Source organism: Camelus dromedarius, chromosome 9 (assembly GCF_036321535.1).
Source record: "Camelus dromedarius isolate mCamDro1 chromosome 9, mCamDro1.pat, whole genome shotgun sequence".
In the NCBI taxonomy this organism is placed as follows: Eukaryota; Metazoa; Chordata; class Mammalia; order Artiodactyla; family Camelidae; genus Camelus; species Camelus dromedarius.
In genome coordinates this window covers 4303303-4330352 of record NC_087444.1, presented here as the reverse complement: position 1 = coordinate 4330352, position 27050 = coordinate 4303303, and the positions used below count along the sequence as shown (strand labels likewise).

The window sequence follows — 27050 nt, the reverse complement described above, 5'->3', positions numbered from 1 at the left end:
TGGTTGAATCATCCAGCACACATGTACTATATATTATAATTTTCATTATTAAAAAAATAGTTACGAAGGAAAGCTGAAACCATTTTCAGTTGAATGAAATTTTACCATTTCATTTTGTCTTGTTTCCAAGATTCTGCAATAGTGTGGCATTCATTAAATAATAAACGTATTGTACATTTCAGTGTGTGGTAACAGCACAGAATGACTTCATAGACCGCTTGACCTGCTCTGTTGTGGTTTCTGGTGCCATCTGGATTCCTTGGTGGAATTATTTCCATCTAAATCACTATAAACTTCTATTTAGTTTGTCACAAATCTAAAGCCAAATATGTTTGTGGGTTGTAGCAGTGATGTAATTCTGAGAGATGCTTTGAAAGTTACAAGTTGTCATATACTATTAGCATTTAACTCAGTATTTCACATCATTTCAGACAAGCTAGACGACAAAAAAATCCACTTCTCCACTTCATTTTCTTACTCTTAGGCATTCTACCTCTGCTGTCTGTCTTGTCACTGTGTGTTTAGTTATGCGTCAGTCAAGCATGTGTGGGAGGCTGTGTGGCATACACAGTAATGCAGGGCATAGTCCCCACCGCTGCTTAATTAGGAAGCTTATATAGATAGATGGAAAGGATGTTTCACTAACTACACGGTGGAGAGAGAATAAGAGAGAAAGAGTCTCTCTTCTTTATCTTTTATGTTATAGCCAGTTGTGTGAAAGAGACTGGATCGCGGTGCAAGACATGCACGTCCTGCGGGATGTGCACACTGGCCGGCACAGAACGAAGAGGACTCAGCTAAAGCACGCTGTCTAGGAGTGTGTAGCCCACTTGGCTGCTGAAGGTTCAACAGAAAAGTCTGAAGATTTCTAAAGCCCTGTATTTTTATTCTGGTTTTTCCCCAGAAAAGTTCAGGCGCAGGGGAGGGGGTCATTGGTAACGTGAGAGGTGGGGGCGGTGTGCCAAACCTGCGTGCAGAGCGGGGCTCAGACGGATGGGAGGAGGCCGGGAGCTCAGTTCCCAGAGAGCTGGGGAAAGACACAGCCACTCTGGGGGCTGGAAGCTGTGGATACGCAGGGCTGGTGAGATGCGGCACAGAGAAGGAAAAGGAAATGGGTCAGGATGGAATGAGTAGTTGGCCATCTGCAGGAACAACAGGAGGCCGGGAGCACAGCTCCAGAGGAAACTGGTCCATCTCACTGTGTGCTGGGGAGCCAGGCTCCTCCAGTGAGGCACAGGGCCCCACAAACCGCCTGCAGAAGGCTGAGCCAGCAGCATACCTCAGGACCCGTGGAAGGCCCGGATTCAGGTCCGCCTCGACGACTTTCGTTCTCTGCCCCCTTGGGAAAGTTCAGGTGCCTCATCTGTAAAGGGCGAAGGTTGGATGAACTGGTCTCTTAGGACCCTGAGCTGTTATGAGACAAGGAGTCAGCATCTTCTTCAGCACAGACCACAGACTGAACTTGTAGACACCGTAATGACAGTAACCTGTCTATTTATCAGCTGGGGACAGAGCGCTCACGACGTCTGAAACACTGTTCTGCGCGTCAGGATTACAGCAGGGAGCAAGATGAAATTCTTTCTGCTCAGAGAGTTTGCATTCTGGGCAGAGAGGCAGACAGCAACTGAACAAGCCGTAAATGAGCAAGTGAACTTGAGTTGCCAATAATTGCTCTGAAGATGGTAAAACAGGACAGTGTGGTGGAAGGCAGCCGTGTACTGAGGGGAGCGAGTGGTGGGGGAGAGCTGACTCCTCTGCGGAGGTAATGCTCATGGGACGTGTGGTTTGCAGGAAGGAGCCTCCCGTGAGACAGTCCGGGCAGAGCAGACGCTCAGAAGCAGCAGGAAGGAGGAATGCTCCTGACACCTCAGACAACAGAAGGAAGCCTGGTGTGGCTGGAGGGGGTGCGCAGGGGGCGATCGGGGAGCGGAGCCAGCCCGCATGGGCATGGGACCTTGGCGGCCTTTGTAAGAACCTTGGATCCTATCCCAAGTGCAGTGGCAAGCCTTTGGAGGGTTTTAAGCAGGAGAATGAAAGGAGAGATCTGCAGTGCATTATAGAAAGATCGCTCTGGAGATTCTGTAGAGAATAAAACGAAGGGGAGCCAGAGGAGAGCCAACTGTATAACTGGCTGTATGTCAGTTAAAAAGAGGCAGTTGTAACAGTCATGGTGAGAGATGGTGGTGAGAGGGAGAGTGGAGGCAATGCTGGCAGTAGGTGGGCAGATGTGGAGTGTACGTAAAGGGGGAAGAAGGAAACATGGGGCAATGCCCCCGTAAACCCTGCCCCTTCCAACCCCAGCGTAGATCTTCACGATCGTCACGTCTACACAGGAAATCTGTTCATGATGGATTCTGCTGTTCATTTGTCAGTTTCTGGCAGGAACGGCAGTTGGTGGCAGGTATGATAGTCCAGTTTGGAGTTGTTATAGAAAAGCCTGGCCAGTAGAGGAACACTGAAACAAGTCTGTATCTCACACCCCGGTAGAATGGACCGAGAGCAGCCAGCCCACGGTGATTCTCAAAGGAAGAACTTTCCCTGGGTCTCTGTAAGATTCGAGGGAAAGACTGACCCTGCTTGGGTCATGTGACCACTCCTGAACTGAATGTTGGGTCTGGGGGGGGTGTGGGGGGGTGTAAAATGATGGATGACAAATCCTCTGTGTCCTGCATCCCGTTCATAGGACATAAAGAGGATCAGGGACAGTTCCCTCAAGGCAAAGGTACAACTAACAAAAACAGTAGGTCTGTAAAGACGCCTTCACTTGGATTTCTCCAGATGCCACAGTTCCTAAGAATGCCCGGTCCTAGCCAAGCCTAAATTGCATCTCTCAGAACCTCTGTCCCATTCCTTTGCCTTCCAGGGAACTTTTGTGAAGACTGAGATGCAAGCCTTCTATTGATAATTTTTCTTCACTTACTTCTTTATATATTTGATTATCTTTTTTAAACTATGTGTAAAACTATGTTATTTTCTAAAACTCTCTCGAGGCTTTTTCATGGCCTGGCTTTCAGTGTTTTCTTCTTGGCGACACAGGACATCAGATACCCCAGCACCAGCTTCTGTGTATCAGGCATAGTTAATCGGAGGACTCTGTCCCTGTCAGGATGACCCCAGGTTTCTGTCCACTTGACTGCACGCCTGCATAGCCAGTTTAATACAGAAGCAGTGGGCAGAGAATTTTTTAAGCAGTTTTAGGTGCAGAGTGAGAGGCTCTGCTCACTTTTACCTGGCAGGCTCCCTTCCCCTCTGTGCTCACCCTCAGGGCCTCGGGACACTCCTCTCTCGTGGACCTATTTTCTGGGGAGAGGACCCACCAGGGCTGAGAAGTGCCTGAGGCCCTTGTGAACGGCCGGTTCCACAGGGAGACGTCTCGGCTATGTACCTCAGACACACTGATGCGGAGGGGCCGTTTGTCTTTGGTTCCTTCTCATCTCCCCTTGGGGGTCAAAACCCCTGACTCTGGCAGTTTTTCAACTCTCAGTCCCCTGCTTTGTGTTTTCCCTCTAGACTCAGTAATCCTGTTCAGTTCAGCCGATTGATTGAGTGGACCTTACAAATGAGGCCTTAAGTAATAAGCACTTTGAAATTACCTCCTTTGTGTCCTTTCTGTGTTCTCAGTCTAAGTACATCTCAGCTAGGTGACAGAGGATTGAATTATTTTATATTAATGTTGCAATAACCTGGTGAAGCATTCATTCAGTAAATATTTTTGAGCACCCGCTGCAAACCAAATCCTCCTGCCTGCACTGAGACTGCAGAGGTTTCAAATTCCCGGCCTCCCGAGCCAAGCTGTGTGCTAATGGAGGAAACAGACGGTAAATAAACAAACACACAGTACGCCAGCACAGCAAGTGGAGTAGTTATAAAACATAAAGCAAGCCTGGTGATGGAGGAGGGAAGAGTGCACAAGTGGATGGAGCAAGGTTATTGAGAAAGGTCAGCCGGGCGGGGTGCTTCTGAGACCGGTCTGGTGGGGGACGGGAGGGAGGCAAGAGCCTTGGACTTGGAGAGAGATCTCCTTTTTGGTAGGATTTCCAGTTACCTACCTGAACTTACCAAAATGTCATAGTGTGAGGAAGATTTGGATGGGATTCAGAGGTACAGGCCTCTGTAGGGTAGAGCTGTAAGCCAGAGAGCTGGCACCGTGTGGACCCTCCCGCCCCTGGCCAGGGAGGGTCGTGGTTCTGGCCCCCGCCACTCCCCCCTTCCCCATGCTGGTCACACCGCCTTTCTGTTTTCCTGCTTGTCTCTCTGGGAGGGCCTCAGCTTGGCTTCCTTCGCAGCCGCCTCTTAACCTCTCTTCCTTGACGGTAATGTAGACCCTGGCATCATGTTGCATCAGGATGTTCTGAATAAATTTCCTTTCCTGTGACTTGGAAGAAGCTCCTCACTGCCCCACCCCATGGGTAACTATATACTTTATCATTTAATTTGGGGGACTTCTGTGAGCAGGAGCACTTTTAATAATTATGCTGGAACCACAGGTGTAAACTGGGATCATCCTGTGCAGACTGGATGCGTGGTCGCTGTAGGCATGCAGTCAGTGGTCCAGTTAGCACCAGCCCGCGAGTGGAACTGAGACTCCCCTCCTCAGCCTGGCGTCTGATCTGAAGTCAAAAGAGAGGTCATCACTCTTTTGTCACCACCTTTTTTCCTCACCCTCAGGGCTGTTTTTCTAGTTTCCTCCTTCTTCTGGGAAGGGACTGGAGACCTCCCAAACCCATCTTCTCTGCTCCCTCAGCCTGTACCTCTGCAGGCTCTTCTTCCATGTCCAGGTCTAAGAGAGCTGTCTCCAGACCCAGACACCTTGCACAGGCCTTGCCAGGCCGCTGTGTCTGCCTCTCTGGAGCTCAGAGAGAGTCAGAGGAGCTGGGCTTCCAGAGCCAGAGTCGAACTGATCCAGCCCCTCAGGACGCTAAAAATATCCAGAAACGGTGTTCATTGCTTCTTCGCAAAGTTATATGCTCACAGCTTTAGAAGATTCAAGGGATGTGGTAAACGCCTGAGACCAAGTCCTTTCCGCATCCCCCACTTCTTGTGTGTAGGACGAAGACTTCAGCCTCCTAGACCTTCCTGAATACCAAAGAGCAGATGCAAATGGTTACTCATCAGAGAAGTAAGGGAACACAGACACAAAGGAGGAGCGATCAGGAAAGACAGTGTGGCATTAAAGCAGGGTCCTGGTTCCTCCTCTAGGAACATACATGACAGTCCCTTGGAGTTCTTCTGTAGGGGCTAGGGCCCCACCCAGCTGGGGGATGGACCTTCAGGCTGAGCACAAGACTCCTGGAGCACTGCCCTGTTACCTCATCAACAAACAAGAAAGCCACGGGCCCTGCCGCCCTCACCCTGAATTCTGCCTGTTAAAAACTGCTCCCCGAAAACCGTTGGAGAGTTTGGGGTTTTTGAGCTTGAGCCACCCGTTCTCCTTGCCCAGCCCTACAGTGAACCTTTCTCTGCTCTAAGCTCCCGTATTTCAGTTTGGCCTCACTGTGCGTTGGGCACACCAGCTTGCGTTCAGGAACACACCCAGGCCTTTCTGAAGAAAATATCACAGCTATTAAGATCAGGCCTCAAAATGTGGAAGTAACGTCAAAAATCTTTGATAATAAGACCCTACTGGGTTATTTTGACTATAATAATAATGACATCTGATTGGGTTCAAGTGTGTTTTGTATTACAGGTCCATGGTCCCTCATCTGAAATTCAAAAAAAACTCAAGAGAACTGAGGGGAGAACAAAAAAGTCCCAAGTTTGTCACAAGTTCATTTGACAACAAAACCCCGTTTGAGTTGACGTGAGGCTTACAGTCGTTACCCTGCTTAGTGTGACTGTTTGCGTCTTGCTGCAGAAATATCAATATGTTTGGTTACTTCTCCAAACATCAAACATGAATATTATGTAATAAATGGTATGTGTACCATATTACCTGTTTGAAACACTTCTGAACCAAAAGAATTTTGGGGGGTTTTCTTTTCTTTTCTTTTCTTTCTTTTTTTTTTTTTTTTTTTTGGACAAGAAAGTAGGATTCATTGGTGGGCATGAGTAAGGAGGGGGTGGCACCAAGGCTCTCACAAGTGCAGGGCTGGCCATTTGTTGAGAGGGCCATGATTAGGGATGTATTTGACCCCACAGTCATCCCAAATGAGCCACTTTTCTGCCACCATGTTTTCAAACTCATCTGCATTAAACTTAGTAAATCCCCACTTCTTGGAGATGTGGACTTTCTGGTGGTGGCGGAACTTGAATTTGGTCCTGCATAGGGCCTCAGCCACATGCTCCTTGTTCCACAGCTTGTTGTGGATGGACATGAAGACTTGGCTGGTGTCTGCCCTGGGTCTTTCCAAAGACCCTGCACATACTTATCTGGAGCCTGTCACTTCCAGCACAGGACAACATCTTGTCCATGCAGATGACATGGGAGGGCCAGATCCGTGCTCGGTTGTGAAAACCATCTTAGCCACAGCTTTTCACCATGAACTTGTTGGCACAAATATGGGCAGCCTCCAGGGCTTCGGAGGAGAGCTGCGCATATTCATCTGACCCCATGTGGCCACAGAGTGGGAACTCACCCACTTCTACCCTCTTATGCCCCAGGTCAAAGATGTGGATCGTGGCATCCGCCTCGCCTCGGCAAAAAAGACCTTGTGTAGGGCTTGGGCTTCCGAATGGTTTCTGATAACGGATTTGGTGTCTGTAGCGCTGAAACGGAGCCAAGGGCACATGTGCCCACAGCGCAGAAAGCCAGACTCTGACAGCGAGAGTTTGCAGCAGAGTAAGGGTTTATTGTAGGGCCCCAAGCAAGGGAGTGGGAGACGAGCCTCAGGCCCACTCCCACTTGGTCTCTGAGTTAGGGGTGTTTTAAAGGGAAGAACAAAGGCAGGGATTAATTGTCTTGTGACATTTCTTAGTCATAGTTTCGAGCATCCATCTGTCTCTGGTTTATGAATCTCAGGCCATGTGGTCCGCGGCTCAGGGATCTGTTAGATCATCTTGCCTTGGAGAAGCCGCCTGGGTTTGTACATTAGTGGTGTCTGTGATAGCAGTTTTAGTACATTAACACATTACCCACAGCAGCGGCTTTAGTCATCTGACTGTTAGACTGGTGTTCAGTCAGCACAGGATTGAGGTCAGAGAGGACAAGAAAGGGAATAAAATTTTGGACAGAGAAGTTAATCATAAATTTGGTAAGGGAATTCGGTTTTAAGGGGACTTGGCTTCAGCACTCTTTTACCAATTACATGCTTTCCAATTAATAATCTCCACAAATTAGACAAATACAAGCCTCAAACAGGAGTCCTTACGAGGCTGCCCCCTCTTGGATACTGCTCCTTGTGGTCTCTAGTTTGGGAACTGTTCAGTATTATCTTCTAGTTCAGCATTTAGCACCTTAATCCTTTGGAAGGAAAGAAAAAAACATCGATTTAATAAATGATGAATAAGTAAATACAAATAGTGAATAACATTGAGCCCAGATCGCTCCTTCTCCACGGGTGCAACATGGAAGGAGGAGGGAATGCCCTTTCCCATCGTGTCTGAAGCAGAGCGGTCACATGCACGGTCCGTCTTCATTTTGTGCTGAATTATGGGAACGACACTCATGCCATCCTGCAGCATTACAGAAGCCCCCACATACAGTTTCACACCTTTCACTAAATGCACACAAACTTAGGACCAGTAGTTTTGTGTCTTCCACTAGTTTAGGAAAAAGCTTTTCTGTTCTTTTCTCAAAAAGCATGTTGTTCCTCAAGGCCAAAGTTGGGGGCGGGTGTGTGTTAGATGTTTAGTCCTTCACTTGTCACTGACGTAACGTTTGTGGTAGCCAGGCTCTAGGAAACCCCCAGTGATTCTTGCCTTCTGGTATTCAATCCCCTGTGTAATCCTTTCCTCATCAAATACAATTTGTGGCAAACAATTCTTGATTTTCTTCATGCAGATATTAATATGTGTGCATGTATGTATACAAACACACAGCTGTGTGGTTTGCTAATACACATTGGATCATATTAAACATACTGTCCTGCAATGTGCATACTGACTCTAACAGTTTATCTGGACACACCTTGCATATATGTTCATGTAAATCTATGTTATTTGTTCATGTATCTTTGTATATTTTATCATATAGACTTCTCCATTCCCTATGGGAGGCTATCTGGGCTGTTTCCAGTTTCCACAAATACAAACAGTGGTACAGTGGATGGCATGTGGGCAGATCTGTGGAATATATTTCTGGAAGCAGAAAGGCTGGATCAAAAGTTGACACATTTATAAACAACAAGGTCCTACTGTATAGCACAGTATTCAATAGCTTGTAATAACCTGTGATGAAAAAGATTTCATATATATATATATATATATACACATATATATATATATATAACTGAATCACTGTGCTATCCACCAGAAACTAACACAACATTGTAAATCAAGTATACTTCAGTTAAAAAAAAGTAGACAAACTTAAAATTCTGATAGATGTTTCCAAATTGCTGTCCCAAAATGTTGTACCAGTGTCCTTGCCCAATGTCTGTGTCCCTACCTCCTCAACAACACTGAGTATCCATAATCTCTGCCAGTCAGGTAGGTGAAAAATGCCTCATTACTTTATTTTGTGTTTAATTGTTAACCATCATTTCATATGTTTATTGGCTGTTTGTGTTTCTTCTGTTTGGAATTGTCTGCTCACCTCCTTTGTTTACCTTGATATTGGTTATTTGTCTTCTATATTGATTTGTAAGAACTCTTTGTATATTAATATATTAGCTCTTTGCCTAAAACATATTTTATAGGAAATTTCCCCCAACTTATTCCCAGTACTGACTTTAACATTTTGGAATCACATTTAGGAGCCTTTTTGTCATAAACCAATGATTCGTGTTGTATAAAACACGAAAAAGTCTTTATAAATTAAAAGAAGTTACAGTGAAAATTTAAAATAATCAAGAAAGCATTTCCTGTTTGCACAAATGTGTGCTGTTACTGTGTTTGACTTTGGTGTCAGTGGCCCAATTGATCTGGGTTTTCACTATTTCCTTCTAGTTTCCCCAGTACTGCATTCACTGCATTCCCAGGAGCCGCGAGGTCCAGCAGTCCTGGCTCTCCACGGTGCTCACCACCTTGTACTCCACGTGGCTCTCCTTCCCCCTGACTCACCGAGTGAAGCCAGATTTGGTACGTATGACGGTCAGAGGAGAGGGAAGGCCACTGTCCCGTGGATTCTTCATTAGGCACAGGTTGTATTGTTTTCTTAAACAGCTGCCATTTGTCAGTATGCCGGACACTACACCAGACTTTGTACTAATGTATGCTAAAATTTATCATTTCAGTGCACTTGCTAAAAGAGGTGAGAAGTTTGTCTTCCCTTTCTAACTATAACTTGAACTCTGAATTTGCCCTCTTCTCTTTGTCTCATGGCGGTAAGAACTCACAGGGCGTATCTGTGACCAATGTGTGCTCATGTCCATCTGTGGTTCCTGAGCCTACGTCATGTGCTCGCTTGTCAGCCAGAGAAGGACCAGTTTTTCTATTTTATTACTCTTCTTGTTTTGTCAAAACTCTGTCACCAAATTTGATATGCAGTCGGCAGAATGTCATACACACTCAAGTTTTTATAGGAAAGTAGTATGGGAAATAGAAATGTGAAAACTTACTCAGAGCACTATATTAGACCTTACCTTCCTTATCTGTAAAGGTCTTAAGTTCTCTGTGGTCTTTAGGATGAAGTTCTATGACTGAATTCTAAATGTACTTCGCAGCAGTGTACACAATTCTTAAGTGGTACTCATTCCTGGTAAGGCAGAATCCATTCATCTGCTTAGCTTCAAAGAAACTCTTTACTCGCTCTCCTTGTACATGAGTTCTGGCACAGTGGTTGTTATTCTCATGAACAGTTGAACAGAAAGGCAGCTTTGGGAAGATCTCTATCAGCTTGGCCATTGCCTTTCACCAGCTGGATCTCGGTTCAAGTCCCTCCTTTGGATGAGAATTTTAAAATCTGAATTTTCCACATGAGTAGTTTAGTTTTTTTTGGTTTTTGTTTTTTTTTGTTTTTTTTTGGAAAGGTATAATTTACAAACAGTGAAATGCCCAGATCTTAAGCATATAGTTTGAGCACATCTCTATCAAGATACAGAACACTTCCATCACCCCACCTGCCCCTTCCCAGTCAGCTTCTGGCCCCAGGCAACCACTTTCTGATTTCTTTCACCATAGATCAATTTTGCTTATATTTATTTTTTAAATTTTTGATGAAGTAAGTTTATCTTACAGCCTTCAACTGCATTTTTAGTGTGTGGAATTCAACTTTTTTTTTGATATGGTCATTATTGCTCTTAACTGTTTAATTAATTTATTTCTAAAATTTGAGACACAACGGAAGGAAGGAAAAATGTCTTCACATTTTAAGCTGGAAATTTTGGGTTTACGTTTACTAGATCACACAGTGCATGGTCACTGTCCCTGGCAGCCGCTAGGCTGAGTGTAGTGACTCTGGGACTGTCAGGTGTTAAGGTGAGAAGGAAGCAGTGATGTGCTGGATGGTGTCTGTGTGGACACAGAGGCGCTCTGGTGACTGCCCAGCCTAAGTGTTTGGTACCCTTGTAGTGGAAAGAGTCGTGGGACCTTTGGTCCCCTGCACACTTTGGCTTTTATTTTATTTTAGTTCCCATCATTCTCTCCCTGAAAAGAAAAGGATTGGACTGGCTGTCCTCTCAGTTTCCTTCTAACTTAGTTTAACATTTTATGAGCACCATAAATTTGCCTATAAGGAATAGTAGGGAAAAAATAACTATTATTATACTATTTTTGAAAGAATAAGGGGGGCAAGGGGAGAAATGTGAAAGACTTATTTCCATTTTAAACTAAGTTTTCAAAGTTATTTCAGACCTGAACAGTGTCCAGTCAGCTGTTCTGATGCAGTTGGCTCCACAGAATGAACTCCCACTTACTGAAATTCCTTTTTACACATAGAGAAAGTTAATGGATAAGAGGCCTTCTTCCTGCACCAAAAGCAGAACTACACCGTGCAGATCTCTCCTGTATTCATCCTTGGCTCTCTTAGGACTTTTATCAAAGTATCTTCTTTATTTCTTTAAAAAAAAAAAGTGGGAGGAGGGTAAAGCTCAATGGTAGAATGTGTGCCTAGATTGCACAAGGTCCTGGGTTCAATCCCCTGTACCTCTATTTAAAATAATAATAATAATAATAAATTTTTAAAAGACTAAATTGCCTCCCCCCATTAAAAAAATAGTTTTAAAAAGTGAAAGTAAAACCCACTTTTAGAAAAGACAGTAGCCTCAGGCCTTAAATTACCAGAGTTGTCTGAACAGCCTGGTGCCTTTCTGCTTTGCTTTAACCGTGTGCCCTGAGCCAGTGAGTCTGCTCTCCGTTCAGCTGTCTGTGTCCCTCACTTTGCCGTCTGTGAAACATAAATAAAGTCACTTTCCCTGTTGTTTCCGAGCGAATGCTGAGTAGTAGAACATTGCAGTGTTTTTTAAATGGAAGTTCCATCTGCTACATGATAGCTAACATTTACTGAGCACATTTATATGTGCCACACCTGGTCCCCAGCCCTAGCATTCATGCTGAGGTGGGTAGCAGTGTTACTCACATTTAACGGAGGAGGAAACCGGGGCTCAGTGAGGCAGGAGGTTACTTGCCTGGGGTGTGCACAGCCCGTCAGTCACAGAGTGGGTGTAGAACCCAGGTCTTTCTGATTCCAAAGCTCAAGGCCTTAACCACTGGACTGTGTGCCACTGTCTCTAACTCATCATGGAAGATGTGTTCATTCAGACTGATTAAGAATCAATTAATAAATTACTTTTTAAGTAAATTACACTGAGCATCATTCCCTCTAAATAAGAGTATGAAATTTAAATATATCCCAGCAGCTCAAGTTAAGTACCTGCTTTCATAGTAGATTTAACAAAGACTGACCCAATTGAATAATATTAATAATAGTGTACGTTTCAAACTTAATATCATGTATATTCGTCAAAACAAAATATTTTTTAAATTTCAAAGAGGAATATTATTATTAAAGCAGTATTATTACAGGATTTTACAAATGAGATTAACTTGGAAGTTTAATCAAATTCATATTTACCAGTTTCCTGTTACAGAAAATCATATGTGAAACCACTGTGAGGATATGTAATGTTTTATGTCCTAATTAACTCTTTAGATGAGATAGTAATCCACAAAACCTCTGGTTGCTGATGAAAAAGTGTGTAAATCTTGTTGTTGAGTGTATATTAAAAGTCGTTTCATCCAGGCCAATTACTAGATGAAGAACGTCTTAGAGGAAAGTTATAAATTCTGGCTTGGAGGCCTGAATCCAATCCTTAATAATTGGAATGGATGGCTTCTTTTTTTTTTTTACGAGGTCATTAAATACTTTTTAGGTGGTTCTGATATTTCACGTACCGTATTTTTCAAGATAAATGGGGTTGTCAGGCATCTGTGGATAAGAGGCATTAAGTTTGCTTAGATTATTCTGGAGTTTAAAAAGATAATGGGACAGAATACAGGCAGTTGGTTGCCAGCATCCAGGGGCGGTGGAGAGACTGACTACAAAAAGACTTGAAGGAGCTATTTTGGGTGAGAAGCTCTTCTGTATCTTGATTGTTTGGGTGGTTGGTTACTTGGTTACTTAACTGTATGTGTTTGTCATAACTCAGACCTGTGCACTAAAAACTACATTTTACTCTGTGCAAATTGCATCTCAGTAAGTATGAATTTTTAAAGGTAAATCATTGCCAAAAGCATAAAAACCTTTGACTCCCAGTAGCTTCATAAATGGCATTTAATTATTCTTGAGTAAAAGTGATTTGGTGAGTCGTTCCTTGCTCTTCTCGACAGCTCACCACTCCAGTGTCTAGAAGACCTTCTCTAAGTGACACAAATACTAGAACTGAGTTACAGCATTTGTCTAAAACTTCTGACACAAAATTCAGCACCTTTGTATTAAAAATCTGGTCGAGGGAACATCAGTAGCAGCCAAAAATGACAGTTCATCAAATGAACTGAGACTTCTCGTTAGTTCAGTAACTTATTATTTTGTTTGTCTCTGTAACCTTGGAAGCAGTAAACAGAGTTAGTCAAGGTTGGAGTGCTGTATGGTATGTCTGACTTTAGGTGAGTCTATCGTCCTCAAAGTCTTAGTTATTAAAAGTATATATTAAGTACCTGATACGTGCTTCTTTTCCACGTGCACATCCAGTAGGCATCTGAAGCGTTCTCAGTCCACGACAGTAGATGTTTGCTTCTATTCCCCCATCTTGGTAAATTGGCTCCAGTCCTCAGGTGCCATCTTCGATTCCTCTCTGCCACACCTTACTTCCCGTGTTCGGTAGCAAGCCCTGCCAACCAGCTCTTCAAAATTCGTCATCTCATCTGTCTGTCCATTGTCGCTGCCACCATGCCATCCAACCCCCTCACTGCAGAGTCTCCTAACTTGTCTGTCTGTGGAAGGAAGTTCATGACCACCTGCCATTTTTTCATCCCGTGACTACCAATGTGATTTTTTAATGTAAATCAGATTCTGTTACTCCCCACCCAAAACTGTCCAGCAGCTTTCTGTGTTCTTAAAGTCTAAACTTCTCAGCGTAGCCTGCACTCTCCAGCCCCACCTGCTTCTCTGACCTCTTGTCCTCCCCTCTCCCCCTACTTTACTAGTGCCAGGCAGGCCTGCCTTCATTTTTTCCCCCAACAAACCCAGCTGATTTGTACTTGCTGTTCCCTGTGCATGGGACTCTTCTCCCCTGCTCTAAACATGACTAGCTCCTTTTCGTCCTCTGAGCCCAAATGTTACCTGCCTGACTGCTAAGCCTTCATCTAGCTCATGTCCTCGTCCCTCTGTCACACTGCCCTGCTCTGTCTTCTTCACAGCTCTAATCCCAATAAAAAAAACTATGTAACTGTCTTTTTAGTGTATTTGTTTGTCATTCCATTAGAACCTGCCCTGCCTTGTTCATTGTACGTACGCAGCTGTGCCTGGCACATGGTGACCGCTCTGCTTATCTGATGAATGTTCCAGTCACTGTGCTGGTCACCCGGAGTGCAGACATGGCTGAGACATGGGCCCTGCCCTCAGAGGGCTTCAGCTCCAGGGGAGGAGACAAATGGCAAATAATTATAAGCAGTATGCCTAGTGCTTTATGGCGGTAAGTGAAAATGGCTGTGGGCGTATCGCAGGAAGAACTCAGTGGTTCATTCATCCACAGATACCTGTCAAGGACCCTGCTCTGTGGCAGGATTTATACGGGCGACAAGTACAACAGTCAGTGGGTGGAGCGCAGTCTTGCCCACAGCGGGGAGGTTGCAGTATGTATGATAGGTCCTCCCTGGAGAGCTTGGATAAGACTTAAGAGTGGAGATGACATTTAAGCAAAGATGGATAAGAGTTCATCAGTCAGAGAAAAGAAAAAGGTCATTTTAAGAAGAGTAAAAGATTAATAAGTCAGTTGAGTGAGAGTCACATAGTGTACGTAAGTATTTAGACTGTACCTTTATTAGTTAGCATTTTACACGTAGCATTTTAATGGGATCTGGAACTTAAGGCCTGAATGCAGTAGCAAGGCAGTTGTTTTTATAAGGTGGAATATTAAGGCTGATGTTAGGATGGCATATTGGGCTTATTTCTATGTAATCCCCATAAACAGACTTCTTTTCATTGAAATCCAATAAAAGTTAAAGGAAATGACCACTTAAACCTTTTATTGGTTTATCATTTTGATTCATGTGAATGAGTCACTTAGAAGTCTTATTTTTAAAAATTTTTAGAAAAATAACATTTATTGAACTTTCCCTACGTGTCAGGCACTATTCAAATACTTTACGTATATTAATTCATTTAATTCTCTGAACAGTCCTCTGACGTAGGACTCTTTACCTCCACTCTGTAGATGAGGAGCTCACGGTCCAGAGAGGACTAAGCAACCAGGGTCACAGAGCTAGTCAGGGTAGCATAATTCCAGTTCTCTTTAGAAATGTGTCAGATTTTGCCAGAATTAGATAACTTGCTCAATTAAAACCTTAACTAATTTTTTTAATGTCTGTATTGCAGCAGGCACTAAAGGGGATGAATAAAATATAGCCTATGTCCTTGAAAAGCTTGTATTTAGTTAGCTTCAAGAAAAACAGAGTAAAGAAACAACAGGTAGGCATGAAACAGAGAGTAATTTTGTTGGGAAAAAACTAAATCAGAGATAGTTCTTCCATCTCTTTAGCTTGCAGCTTATTTTGATACTTGAGATTCTTTTAAAAAGCATTTGAGCACAATTTTTTAGCATTTTTTTATTTTGGAATAATTATAGTTTCCAAGAATTGCAGAAATAGTGCATAGAGTTCCACGTACCCTTCACCCAGCTTCCCCTCATGGTGATGTCATATAACCAGTGCAACATCAAACTCAGAAACTTGATGTAAGTACAATACTGTTAACTAGACTATAAACCTTACTAAGTTGTCACCGTTTTTCCTATATGTTCATGGGTGGGTGGGGGTGAGTTTATGTATAGTTCTAGTCTGTTTTAGCCATGTATTTATTTGTATAACCACCACCAAAATCAAGATACATAACTGTTCCATCACTGCGAAGGAACTCCCCTGTTCTATCCCCAGTCCCTGTTCCATGGCAGCCACTAATCTGTTTCCCATCGCTATAGTTTGTCACTTCAAGAATATTCTATAAATGGGGGGAGGGTATAGCTCAGTTGGTAGAGTGCTAGCTTCACATGCATGAGGTCCTGAGTTCAGTCCCAGTACCTCCATTAAAATAATTAGTAGATAATTAAGAACCTAATTACCTCCCCCCAAAATTAAAAATTTTAATAAAAAATAAAATTAAAAAAAAAAAGAATGGTCTATAAGTGGAATCACACAGTGTGGAACTTCTTGAGATTGACTTTTTTCACTGAGCATAATGACCTTGAGATCCATTCAGTTTTTGGCATGTATCAATAATTGCTTTTTACTGCCAAATAGGATTTCATTGTATGGATGTACTACAGTTTGTTTAACCATTCACCCATTGAGGTACATTTGAATTATTTTCAGTTTCTTGCTGCTATGAATAAAGCTACTATGAACATTCACGTACAGGTTTTTGTAGAGGCATAAGTTTTCATTTCTCTGGGTAAATGCCCAAGAATAAGATTGGTAGGTCTGATTAAAAGTTCAAGTCTAGTTTTATGAGAAAATGCCAAACTGTGTTCCATAGTGGCCACACCATTTTGCATCCCACTAGCAAAGGGTGAGAGATCCAGTTTCTCTGCACTCTCTCTAGCATTTGGTATTATCACTCCTTCTTCAGTGTGTAGGGATAAACCGTTGCGGTTTTAATCTGTGTTTCCCTCGTGGCTAATGACGGTGAACATTTTCTCATGTGCTTATTTGCCCTTAGTATCTCTTCTTCACTGAAATGTCTTCTATTTTTTGCCCATTTTCTAATTGAATTGTTTTACTTTTGAGCTTCTCGACAGTTCTTTCTACATTCTAGATGTTTCTACATGTTTGTTGCTAACGTATCAAAATATAATTGATTTTTGTTTATCTCATATACTGTGATCTTGCAAAACTCACTTATTATATCTATGATTTTTTTAGTAGATTCTTCTGGGGTTTTCTAGATAACTGTATCTTCTGCAAAGTGGAAAAGTTTTATTTCTTCCCTCCCAACCAGCCATAAAATTTTTTTTTTCTTACCTTGTTGCACTAGCTAGGACTTCTAGTGATGTTTAATAAGAGTGATGAGAGCAGACAGCTTTGTTTATTTTCCAATTTTACGGGAAAACCATTCATTGTTTGACTACCATGTATGATGTCAACTGTAGGTTTTTTATAGATACTCTTTGTGAAACGGAGGAAGTTTCTCTTCTCTGTTTGTTAGGGTTTTCTAGAAAAGAAAGAACCAATAGAATAGGATTTTACTCAGCTTTTTTGTTCTATTCAGGCGTTCAGTTGATTGGATGAGGACCATCCACATTAGGGAGGGCAATGTGCTTTACACAGTCTACTGATTCAAATGTTAATCTTACCCCAAAACACCCTTAGAGTCATATGTCTGATCAAATGTCTGGGCACCCCATGGCCTGGTCAAGTTGACACATAAAATTAACCATCACAGTCTATGTTCCTGATTTTCTGAAAATGTTTTTATTAATGACATTATGAAAAATTAATATATTAATAACAAAATGAATTTTGTCATAAGCTTTTTTTTTTGCATCAATTGGCACAATCATGGTTTTTTGTTAGTTGTTGATACAGTACATTACATTGAATGATTTTCAGATAATTGAAACAGGCTTCTATTCCTGTAACAAATCCCACCTAATCATGGTGTATAACCATTTTTACATACAGATGGATTTGATTTGCTACTTATTTGTGAGAATTTTTATATTCATGAGGGACCATTTGTCTTTAGCTTTCTGTTTTGGACCATCTTTGTCTGGTTTTGGTATTGAGATTAAACTGGCTTTATAAAATGTTTAGGAAGTGTTTCACCCCCTTTGTTTTCTGGAAGAGATTGTTTAGGATTTATGTTAATTCTCTGTTAAATGTATGGTAAAATTCGCCAGTGATGCCACCTAGTCCTAGAGATCTTCAGAAGCTTTTCAGCTACAGATTACATTTCTTTAATAGGCATAGGATTGTTAAGATTCTCTGCCTCATACTGGGTGAATGTTGGTAGTTTGTGATTTTCAAGGACTTGTTCCATTTCATCTAAATTATCAACTTTATGTGCAAAGAGTTGTGATGTTTCCTCGTTATCCTTTTTTATGGCTTTAGGATCCGTGGTTATAGCCATGGTTTCACTCCTGATATTGGCAAGTTCTGTCTTCTGTCTTTTTATATTTGTCAGTCTTGCAAGAAACATGTCAATTTTATTGATCTTTTCAAAGAATCAGCTTTTTGTTTCATTTATTTGCTCTTATTTCCTTTCTTGTGTTGCTTTGGATTCATTTTGCTCTTCTTTTTCTAGTTTCTTAGGTCAGGGTTCTAGATTATAGATTTAAGACCTTTCCTTTTTACTAACGTAAGCATTTAGTGCTATAAATTTCTCTTTCAGTGCTGCTTTAGCATCATCCTACAAACATAAATATGTTATGTTTTCATTTGGTTCTAAGTATTTTTTATGTCCTTTAATACTTCCTCCTTGACTCGTTGATCATTCAGAGTGCTTTCATTTCTAAGTACGTGGAGATTTTTCTCCTATTACCTTTCTGTTACTGATTTCTAGCTCGATTCCATTATGGTCAGGGAACACACTCTGTTGTTAAATACGTTAAGGTATGTTCTACCACCCAGGATGCAGTCTGTCTTGGCGACTATTCCGTGGGTGCTTGAAAAGGACGTGTGTTCTGCTGTGTTGTGTGGTGTGCTCTGTGTTTATTTGTTAGATCTTGTTGGTGGATGATGTCACTGAGCTCTTCTGTATCTTTGCTGATTCCACCTAATGGGTCTGCAGACAGCTGTGAGACATGGGACTTTTCAGTAGCCCTTCTAAAGCCATGTCTGTAAGTGAGCTCATTGATCTGAGCTCTTCATAATCTGTTCTGTGCCCTTTTCCCCTGGAGTAATGTGCACAGTGATCCCACAGTAACATGAACTGGAAATAGTCCTTGCAGTTCACTGCTTTGTCTCGTGAAACTGAAGATTTCTTTACTATTGTGTCTTTTTAGTTTCTCCTAAAAGTAGGAGTCCTTGAATCTTCTTTGAGTGAGTAGGTGGATCTCAGGCTCTCTTAAAAATATACTCTAGAGGAGAAATTTGTTTGTTTCAAGGTGAAGAAGAGAACGTTGAATTTATGAGGCTGCTGATCATTAAACTAAAGTAAGGGAACTGCTTATGTTAAGGGAGAAAAATCTGTAAAGTTCTTGAGGGTAAAGGTCATGTATTTTTGTGTTTCCCATGGTCCCTTCCTAGAAGAGTGCCTTCCACATATTTGTGGAATGACTTAAAAATAAATGAATGAATACTGGGTGATGTGAGTCATCACAAAGACGAAGCGCCTGCTCCCTAAATCGGTATTCTTCTCAGGCTTTATTAAGAGTCTGAAAAACCAGAAGGGTTTCCCAAGTCTGCAGTGTTTGATTACTGGCTTCATTCCAGCCTGGCTGTTGTTAAATGAAATACTCAAAGAAAAAGCCCTGAATACAAAAATGAAACCTAATTTAATTTTTAATTAAGTGAAAAATAACTTTCAGATTCTAGATGTATAACAAATTGGAAAGAAATGGACCATTTCAGCCTAATACTCTGCCTCTTTGCCTGAAGCTGAAGCTGGTTTAATTCGCCATAACAAATGTAGATGTATTTATCACATGTACACTCATGCTTTGTATGAAAGAAAGCCATTATTTTACTTAGTCATTTTTTCCCATGTTCCATATCCAGTTTGAGCTGTGAAATGTCTAAGTTCATAGCAGAAGCGGGTTGATGACATGGATAATGGGTTATTGTCCATAAATGGGGTACTATGATTTAGGATTTTTTTTAGTTAGATATTTTCTGTGGTGAGCCACCAACTGAATGGTACTGGGATTACCACTGTTTGCATAGTATATAAAATTTTTATTGGCCTATTGATGGACGTGTGTTTCAGACATTAAGAAGAGTCAATTAACTTTTTGTTGATATGCCAGAACCCTTACAGGAACTTGGTTTTTCCCCTTAATTGCTGTTGGTTTGATTCTCTTTATGTAATGACCTTCATCTGGTATTATATTTTTTGGTGATCAAAAAACCTTAATAGCATGTTCAGAGGAAGCTAAGCTGGACAAAGAAAAGGTTAGCTGGCCCAAGATGCCTATCTATAAATAGAGTTAAGTGAGAATAAGATTTTTCAAGCCAAGTCAAATAAGAAACAATTAGATCACAATTGTCTACTGCTTCTTGTTTTCCGAGATTAAAGAAAACATACTTGGGAGCTATTTGTTTAAATTTGTTCCGTCCCTACTCCCATGTTGACCAGTCCTCCGGGACATGTTAAAGCAATGCCAGTGTTACCTTTCCCCAGCTTGTATTTCTCCTCCATACGTGCACCGTAAATTTAGCAACTTTCATAGCATCCAGAGGAACCAGCTCTGTATCGTACGTGCATTTAGCAGGTCTGATGATGGTCGGAGTCCACTGTGAGAAGTGATTGTATGTGAAAATCCTCCCACATATCTCGTTTCTTCTGACTGACAAACTGCTTTTCCCAGCTGCGTGGTGAAATTACCAGCTGTTCCACTGACATGTTGGCTGGGTGACAGCCTATAGCTGCTTCCACCCACAAATGAGGTATTTAATTTAAATGTTATGGTTTCTGTTTCACATTTTGAGTGACCTCAGAACAAAATCTGTGTCAAAATTAGGCTATATATTATCAGTTAGAGGTTGCTTCAAACTGTTTTTCTTTTTCTCCACTTTGGGGGATTCTCCGAAGCTTGAAAATGAGCTTTCTTTCTTTTCTAAGTTGATCCCTTTCCTATTTGGCAAACGTTCCAGAAGCCGGGGCGGCTTTGCCTACCTACCGCTTCTCGTTGCGTTTCGCCCGCGTCCTGGTCTGCGTGGTCTACGGCCCCGCCCCTCGCAGGCTCCTCTGCGCCCGGCCTGGTGGGCCTCTTCCTTTCCAGGTGAAAGCTAGCGTGCTTCCCCAGGGTAACGGTGTGGCTGCAGAGCAAACAGAAGTAAGAGCTGGAGGGAAAGGGGTCCAGCTGTGAGAGGATGAGAATACGGGACGCGTGAATGAAACAGAGCTGTTCTCCAAGGAAGGACGGCTGTGCGGTCAGAGGCAGTGAGACCTGGCCTGGTGCAGAAGGGTGCTGGGAGGCCCCGGGGGCTGCGTGAGAAGAGGGTGGGATCAACAGAAGGGGAGTCCTTGCAGTGATCTTCAGTTTTTATGCGTGAGTGATTCCTAAAACCAGTCCGTTTCCCAGCCTCACGGTGCCCGTTTTAAAGTTTCATGTGAATCTGCAGAGCTCTATTTTTATAGCATCTGAAAAAAATCACCAAAGTGCTGTTTTTGTCTAACATTTTAAAAATCTTCCTTTGGTCTGAAGGGAAAAAGAAAAGAAAGGCACACAAACAGGACACAAATAGTTGAGCCTGGGATGGGAGAGAGAGCTTCGAAGGGCTGCAGCGGTCCCAGGCAGGTGGGCTCATGGAAGACGTGGAAATGCCTGGAACTTGAGTTGGTAGGGAAGCAGCTTGGGGGTTTTTGAAATTTGGACGCAGACCGTGAACTCCTTGAGGGAAGGTAAAATGTGTTACTCATCTTGGCAATCCTAGCACCTAGGAAAGGGCTCAGGGGCATGTTGGAGTTCAGTAAATATTGAAGGAGAGAAGTTGGGCAGGAGGGATATAGAAAGGAAAGAGAGAAGCTATTAAAACTTAGTGATGACTGCTTAGAGCTTTTAGTGGGGTGGAAAACATAGAATAGGGGGAAAAAGCATTGCATAATTGCTCTTTGGCTAACTTTTGTACCCATTGAATAAATCCCTGGAATTCATCTAAGGATTTTCTTGATAGCACATTTCTGAAGTGTTAAATATTATCTCTGTCAAAGCAATCAAAAGGAAATGGCAAAAATTCCTCAGTCATCTTAAGCAGAATACAGTTGCTTTACTTTTTTTATTGAGATGAAATTCACATAACATAAAATTAACCATTTTAAAGTCTTCAGTTCAGTAGCATTTGGTACATTCAAATGGTGGGCACCACCTGTATTGGGTTCCAAGACATTTTCACCAACAGTTGCTTTATTTTAAGGCCTGAGTATCATGAAATCACTTGAGTTTTTTACTATATTAAAACAAAAAAAGATCAAAACTTAGACAGTGTTTTCTAACAGCCTCTGGAGACTAAATCCCATCTTCTGTTTTTTTAAATTTCTCGTTTCCTTCCCCATGAGTTATTTGGGTAAAACATACCTTTTTAGGCTGGCATTTTCTCTTTGGTAATTTGCTTTTTGGTGATTTCTTTTTCTCCTGGCCGCCTGGTATAATTGTTCCCTTTTGTAGCATGAATACAATGAAGCTCCTGGTCATGGATTTCTTTTTCTAATGTTAGACACACTGGAATTCAGTCAGTTGCAGAAAACTCATCACTTCTCTATGTGGAGCATGAGATTTGAGAGTCCACTTGTAGCAGGACAGCACTTTGTAGCAGAGGTAAGCCAGGTGCTTCTCACCCTCCGTGTTGCTTGTCCACAGGAGCAAACAGGCAAACTCTGATCTTCTCTAAGACATATGGGCAAACAATTATAAAAATATTCTTCAAAAGGACATTATAATCAGAGATGAGGAAACTATGATTACCCTAGATTTGCTCAGAGGAATGAATAAACACCTTACAAATTTCAAGCATTGTTGTGGCTTACAGTAAAAGATATTTTAGCATTATTGTTCAGAGGAGTGAAACGGGTCTATTAGAAACAGGTTAGAGAGCTTGAGAGCTCTCAGAAACAGCAAGATGTTCCCTGCTGATAAGGCTGAATTACAGAAAGAACATGTCGTGACTGATCATTCCTTTTAAGAAATGTGAATACTGGATTTATAAGTTTCATATGCTTATGATGTCAAAATTGCCATATTCTGCCGTAAAGAATGAAATCTGCTGTGGGATCAACTGTAGAATTGCAAAGGGCAGCAAATTCCATCTGTTAGCAGAACACCGTTTTGCATTCTTGGTCTTTGTGAAGTCGCATTTAAGCCATTTATACAAATCTTTGACAAAGCAATTTTTTAAAAATTTTTATAGCTGGTGAAAACAGGTTTGCTCTTATGGGCTGAATAATTACTTTTCTCTAAGGACAGGTGTTTCATGCTTAAATCAGTTGTGTCCACATCTTCAAAGCTCCATATTTGCTTACACAATGCAGTATTTTGTAGACGTCTCCTTAGTGGAGGCAGTGCCCAGAGCCCAGGGGACTTAGTCTGTTGCTGTTTTATTATTCCCAAGCCAACTTTCCTGTTTCAGCTTTTCAAGGAACCGTGATTCATCTCTGTGAAGTCACACAAGGAGGAAAAATCCCTCACTGCTCAATACGAATGGAGAATAGAATGGGGTGGGGGGCGGCTGGGCTCTGGTGGGGGTGTGGCTTTCCCTCCTCCCTCTGGGAACTGGGTGAGACTTGTGTGTGGCAGACTTCCAGCCTTCGAGTCACAGAAGAGCAGTTCCTCATTTTTGTTATGTAGGTTTCATCAGGAATTCACCCTGAGCTTTGCGCAGTGGCAGTGTCGTAGCCGGTGAGGTTTATTCAAGGCGAGATTGTTGCTAATTGAAGAATTCACTCTGAGTGTTTGCTTTACATTTTTTCTTAAAATGTCCACGTTACTGTTTTCTCTGATTAGCATGCATTATACCCTGCTCACGGTACAGAGGGATATACGCCGTCCTGGGGGTCAGGAGGTTTTGGTTTTGCTCTCAGCTTTGTGAGTAATTAGGCTTGTGACTCAAGGTTAATCAGTTAACCTGTCTGAGCTTAGCCTCTCCTTCCGATCAAGTAGGAATAGGAAGCCACAGCGGACGGAGCACAGAAGTCAGATCCATTTGCTTTTGGACAGGCCACTCCCTCTGCCAGGAAGGTGATTGACTCCCTGCCTCTCAAAACCACCGATTTCTGCTCACCTCCCAGCTGAATGACTAATGTTCTTCCAAGCCCCCGCCCCTCATAGTGCCTTAGGTGTAGTGAATGCCCAAAACATATTTTTTTAATTGAAGTATATAGTCAATTTACAGTGTTGTGTCAATTTCTGTGTACAGCATAGTGTTTCAGTCATATGTATACATACATATATTCTTTTTCAGATTGTTTTTCATTATAGGTTATGACAAGATACTGAATATAGCTCCCTGTGCTCTACAGTAGAAATTTGTTGTTTATCTATCCAAAACATTTTTTAAATGATGATGATGACTTAGCTCTGAGAGTCTTTCTGGGGCCCCTTATGTACACACAGTATATTCACAGAAGACTATGAAGTAGGTGTCGGATCATCCAGCTTGGATGACGTGGTATGTCTAACTGTTTTCATGTCTCTTACCTCTGGTTGTTTCATTTGTGTGGGTCCCCTGAGTAGGTCCTGTTTGTGTCCAGCTTTCATGCCCTTCCTGATGACCGTCATGAGCGGTAGCAGCGCAGAGGGTGGTGTGGGAGCCTCGTCCACCCGGAGGACTGCGTGCAGGCCGCGCAGGTGGAGGGAGTGGGCTTACTGTGCACGGCAGCACGACAGGCCTGCTGTCCCCAAGCCCTTACTCTTTGAAGTCCTGGAGCTGCCACTACTCTTGTGGCAGAATAGTTCCTATTTATCAGGTCACTTATTTCTTGGTGGATTTTTAATACAGAGATCACTGTGTATCCTCACACTCCCCTCCTCTTTTTACTTAGAACGGTCATATTAAGTCATCCCCTGGTGGGGAATCCAGTCGTACACTTAGAATCATAAACTTACAAAGATAATGCCTTCACAATAGTTTAATCGCACATCCTCTTTTTAAGGTGTAGATAATAAAGCCGAGAGGGGGAGTGCCTTGTTCAGAGCCTTAGAACTAATGGCAAAGCATGGAAGGAAAACCCAGTTCTTCTGACTCCCAGCTGCACACTCAGCTCGAGACCACGCTACAAATGAGACAGGTTCCTCTCCTCTCCAAGGGTGACCAGGTGTACACGCCCCACATAAAACAGAGGAAACGGGCTTGGGCAGCGTGCACACTGGGTTCAGAATCCAGGTCTGCCATTCAAATATGTGGGCAAGCTTAATTGAGCTATTTAATCTCCAAAAACGTCCTTTCCTTCATCTGTAGAACAGAGACCATAACACCTGCTTCATGGTCTTATGTGACTATAGCTGTATGTACATAATGGGCCTCCACGGTAGAGTCCTAGGTCCTCCCCCACTCTGTCCCTGGGTTAAATATTGTCTTCCAAAAATTGAGAGGCTAACAAGGAGTTAATAAATATTTTTAAACTTAGGCCAAGGAATGTCTGCGCGGCGCCCAGCTTGGGTGACGTGGTATGCCTGTTTCCATGTTGATTTTCATGCCACAGTGAGCCCCTTCAGGCATGAAAACAACCAAGGATTATTTGCTTCTCTGTTCTTTCTTTTTTGGCTCTTGTGTCTTCATCACAGACTCCAGCCCTTCCAGGAGCAGTCTGTCAGGGCGCTCTCTCCTGCTGGGCCCCATTTCAAGGATGTCCTTCTGAATCTGCCCCTCTCAAGGAGAAGTTCATCGGCACGGGCCTGATTCTCAGTTACACAGTTCATTTCCTCAGTTTCTGGAAGCTTCTTCTGAGCTGTGTCTTGAACTTCCACTCCATCCAGATCTTTCCTGCCTGTGAACTCCTCTCAAACTTACAGGCTAGCATTTCATTGTTCTCTGTTCACTTCCATTCATTTCCCCTTCCCCAAATTACATTATGAGCTCTTTAAGGGCCAAAAACTAAGTCTTCTGGCTTTATTATTATCCGCCAGGGAGCTTAGCAGTGTGTGGGGTGCTTAGAGAGATCTTTTTTTTTTTAATTGAAGTATAGTTGGTTTACGATGTTGTGTTAATTTCTGGTGTATAGCATGATGATTGAGTTTTATGTGCGTGTGTGTGTGTGTGTGTGTGTGTGTGTGTGTATTCCTTTTTAATTTTCGCTTACAGAGGTCTTCCGTTGTAAGGAACTGGAAGACACCATGACAAAAATTAGCAGCTCCGGATCCCACCTCTCCCCAGAGCGCCGCCCTGTCATCCTTCTCTGCCAGTTAAGTATCTCCTCCTCGGCTGCCAGCCTCTTCTCCTTCTTAGGTCCCACCCAGAGGTGCATGGTGTACAGGGGCCCCTGGAACTGCTCCTGGACCCCCGTTATTACTGTGACTCTCTCGCTCCCTACAAGCCGGGTGGGCCCAGTGATCAGAGAGCGTGGGAACTTGGATGTCCCCTCTTCTGAGAGCGCCATGGCCAGTTTAAAACCATGCAAAACTCTTCAGATTGAAAAGGATTAGGAAACAACCATGTCTGAGGAACTCAGGTCTCCCTCTGCTGCCATTCCGCCAAAACACCCACTTGATTCTTAAGGAAAATGTCATTCATACAATTATTTTTTTAAAAGGACCTGCAACTATCAATGTAGAATTGGTTTCTGATGCCACATCCTACAATCATAAAACCTAGAAATCAGACTAAGATTTTACTGGTTATAATCTGAATCTCTATCCTTTGAGGTCACTTATTCCTGAATTCGTTATTATTTCATAAACTTGTTATTATTTTCAAATAAAACATTATGTGTAAATAAATGTAAAAATAATTGTAATTTATCTGTCAGTAATTGTAAATAAATAATTTGCAAAGCTGTTTTCATTTTACACTGAATAACTGCTTTGAGCTGAGACCTGAGCTGGGCACCGTGGAAGGTGGAAGTGACTGTGAGGTATGGGTGGCACTCACGCTCAGAAGAGCATATAATCTGGGAGGCAGGCCAGGCCCCACGTCCAGGGTTCGGAAAGAGGGATCAGGAGAACAGGGGCCTGAACTGACCTGCCTCAAGGTTCAAGACAGAAACACCAGTGTGATTATTTAGAAGTGTTTTAAATCCCAGGCCCCCTTCTGGAGGGGAGAGCAGGTTAACGGGCCATTATCCCATCAGTCCCCGCCGCACAAACTCAACAGTGAAGACTGTGGCATAAGGCTTCGGGAAGTCTGACAGAATAGTTCCAGAAGGCGGGAGTAGCAAGTGTACTTCAAAGAACCCAGAACAAATAGCCCTTTAGGTCAATTTTTAAATCAATAACAGATCGGGCACTAAAGAGGAAGCCTGTTTCCCAGCCAAACGGTGAACAGTGCTAGACGCCCGGCTGTCACAGTCCCTGGGGAGTAATTAGAACTTGCTCAGGAGTCGGCCAATTTGGGTTCCTGAGAATGATTCTAAACACAAAATGATAAAAGTTGGGTGAAGTAAACAAAATCATTGCTTCATAATCAAATTTCATAGTGCAATTAAAGAGTCATAAAGTTAGAAATGCTGGAGGGTTTTTTGGTTTTTACTTTTTGTTTTGTTTTTTAAGGAA

General features: G+C 42.6%; 1 protein-coding gene and 2 pseudogenes across 1 annotated transcript in view; 2 read left to right on the top strand and 1 right to left on the bottom strand.

The window, feature by feature from the left end:
* Positions 1 to 27050, top strand: part of ALG14 (ALG14 UDP-N-acetylglucosaminyltransferase subunit) — a 78973-nt gene that overhangs the window by 22573 nt on the left and 29350 nt on the right. Inside the window, exon 3 of the mRNA XM_010975408.3 lies at positions 9046 to 9177. Coding sequence (XP_010973710.1) covers positions 9046 to 9177 — 132 coding nt within the window. The remainder of the gene's footprint in view (positions 1 to 9045; positions 9178 to 27050) is intronic.
* Positions 6075 to 6552, bottom strand: LOC135322198 (large ribosomal subunit protein uL16-like; annotated as a pseudogene).
* Positions 23215 to 23330, top strand: LOC116155037 (U4 spliceosomal RNA; annotated as a pseudogene).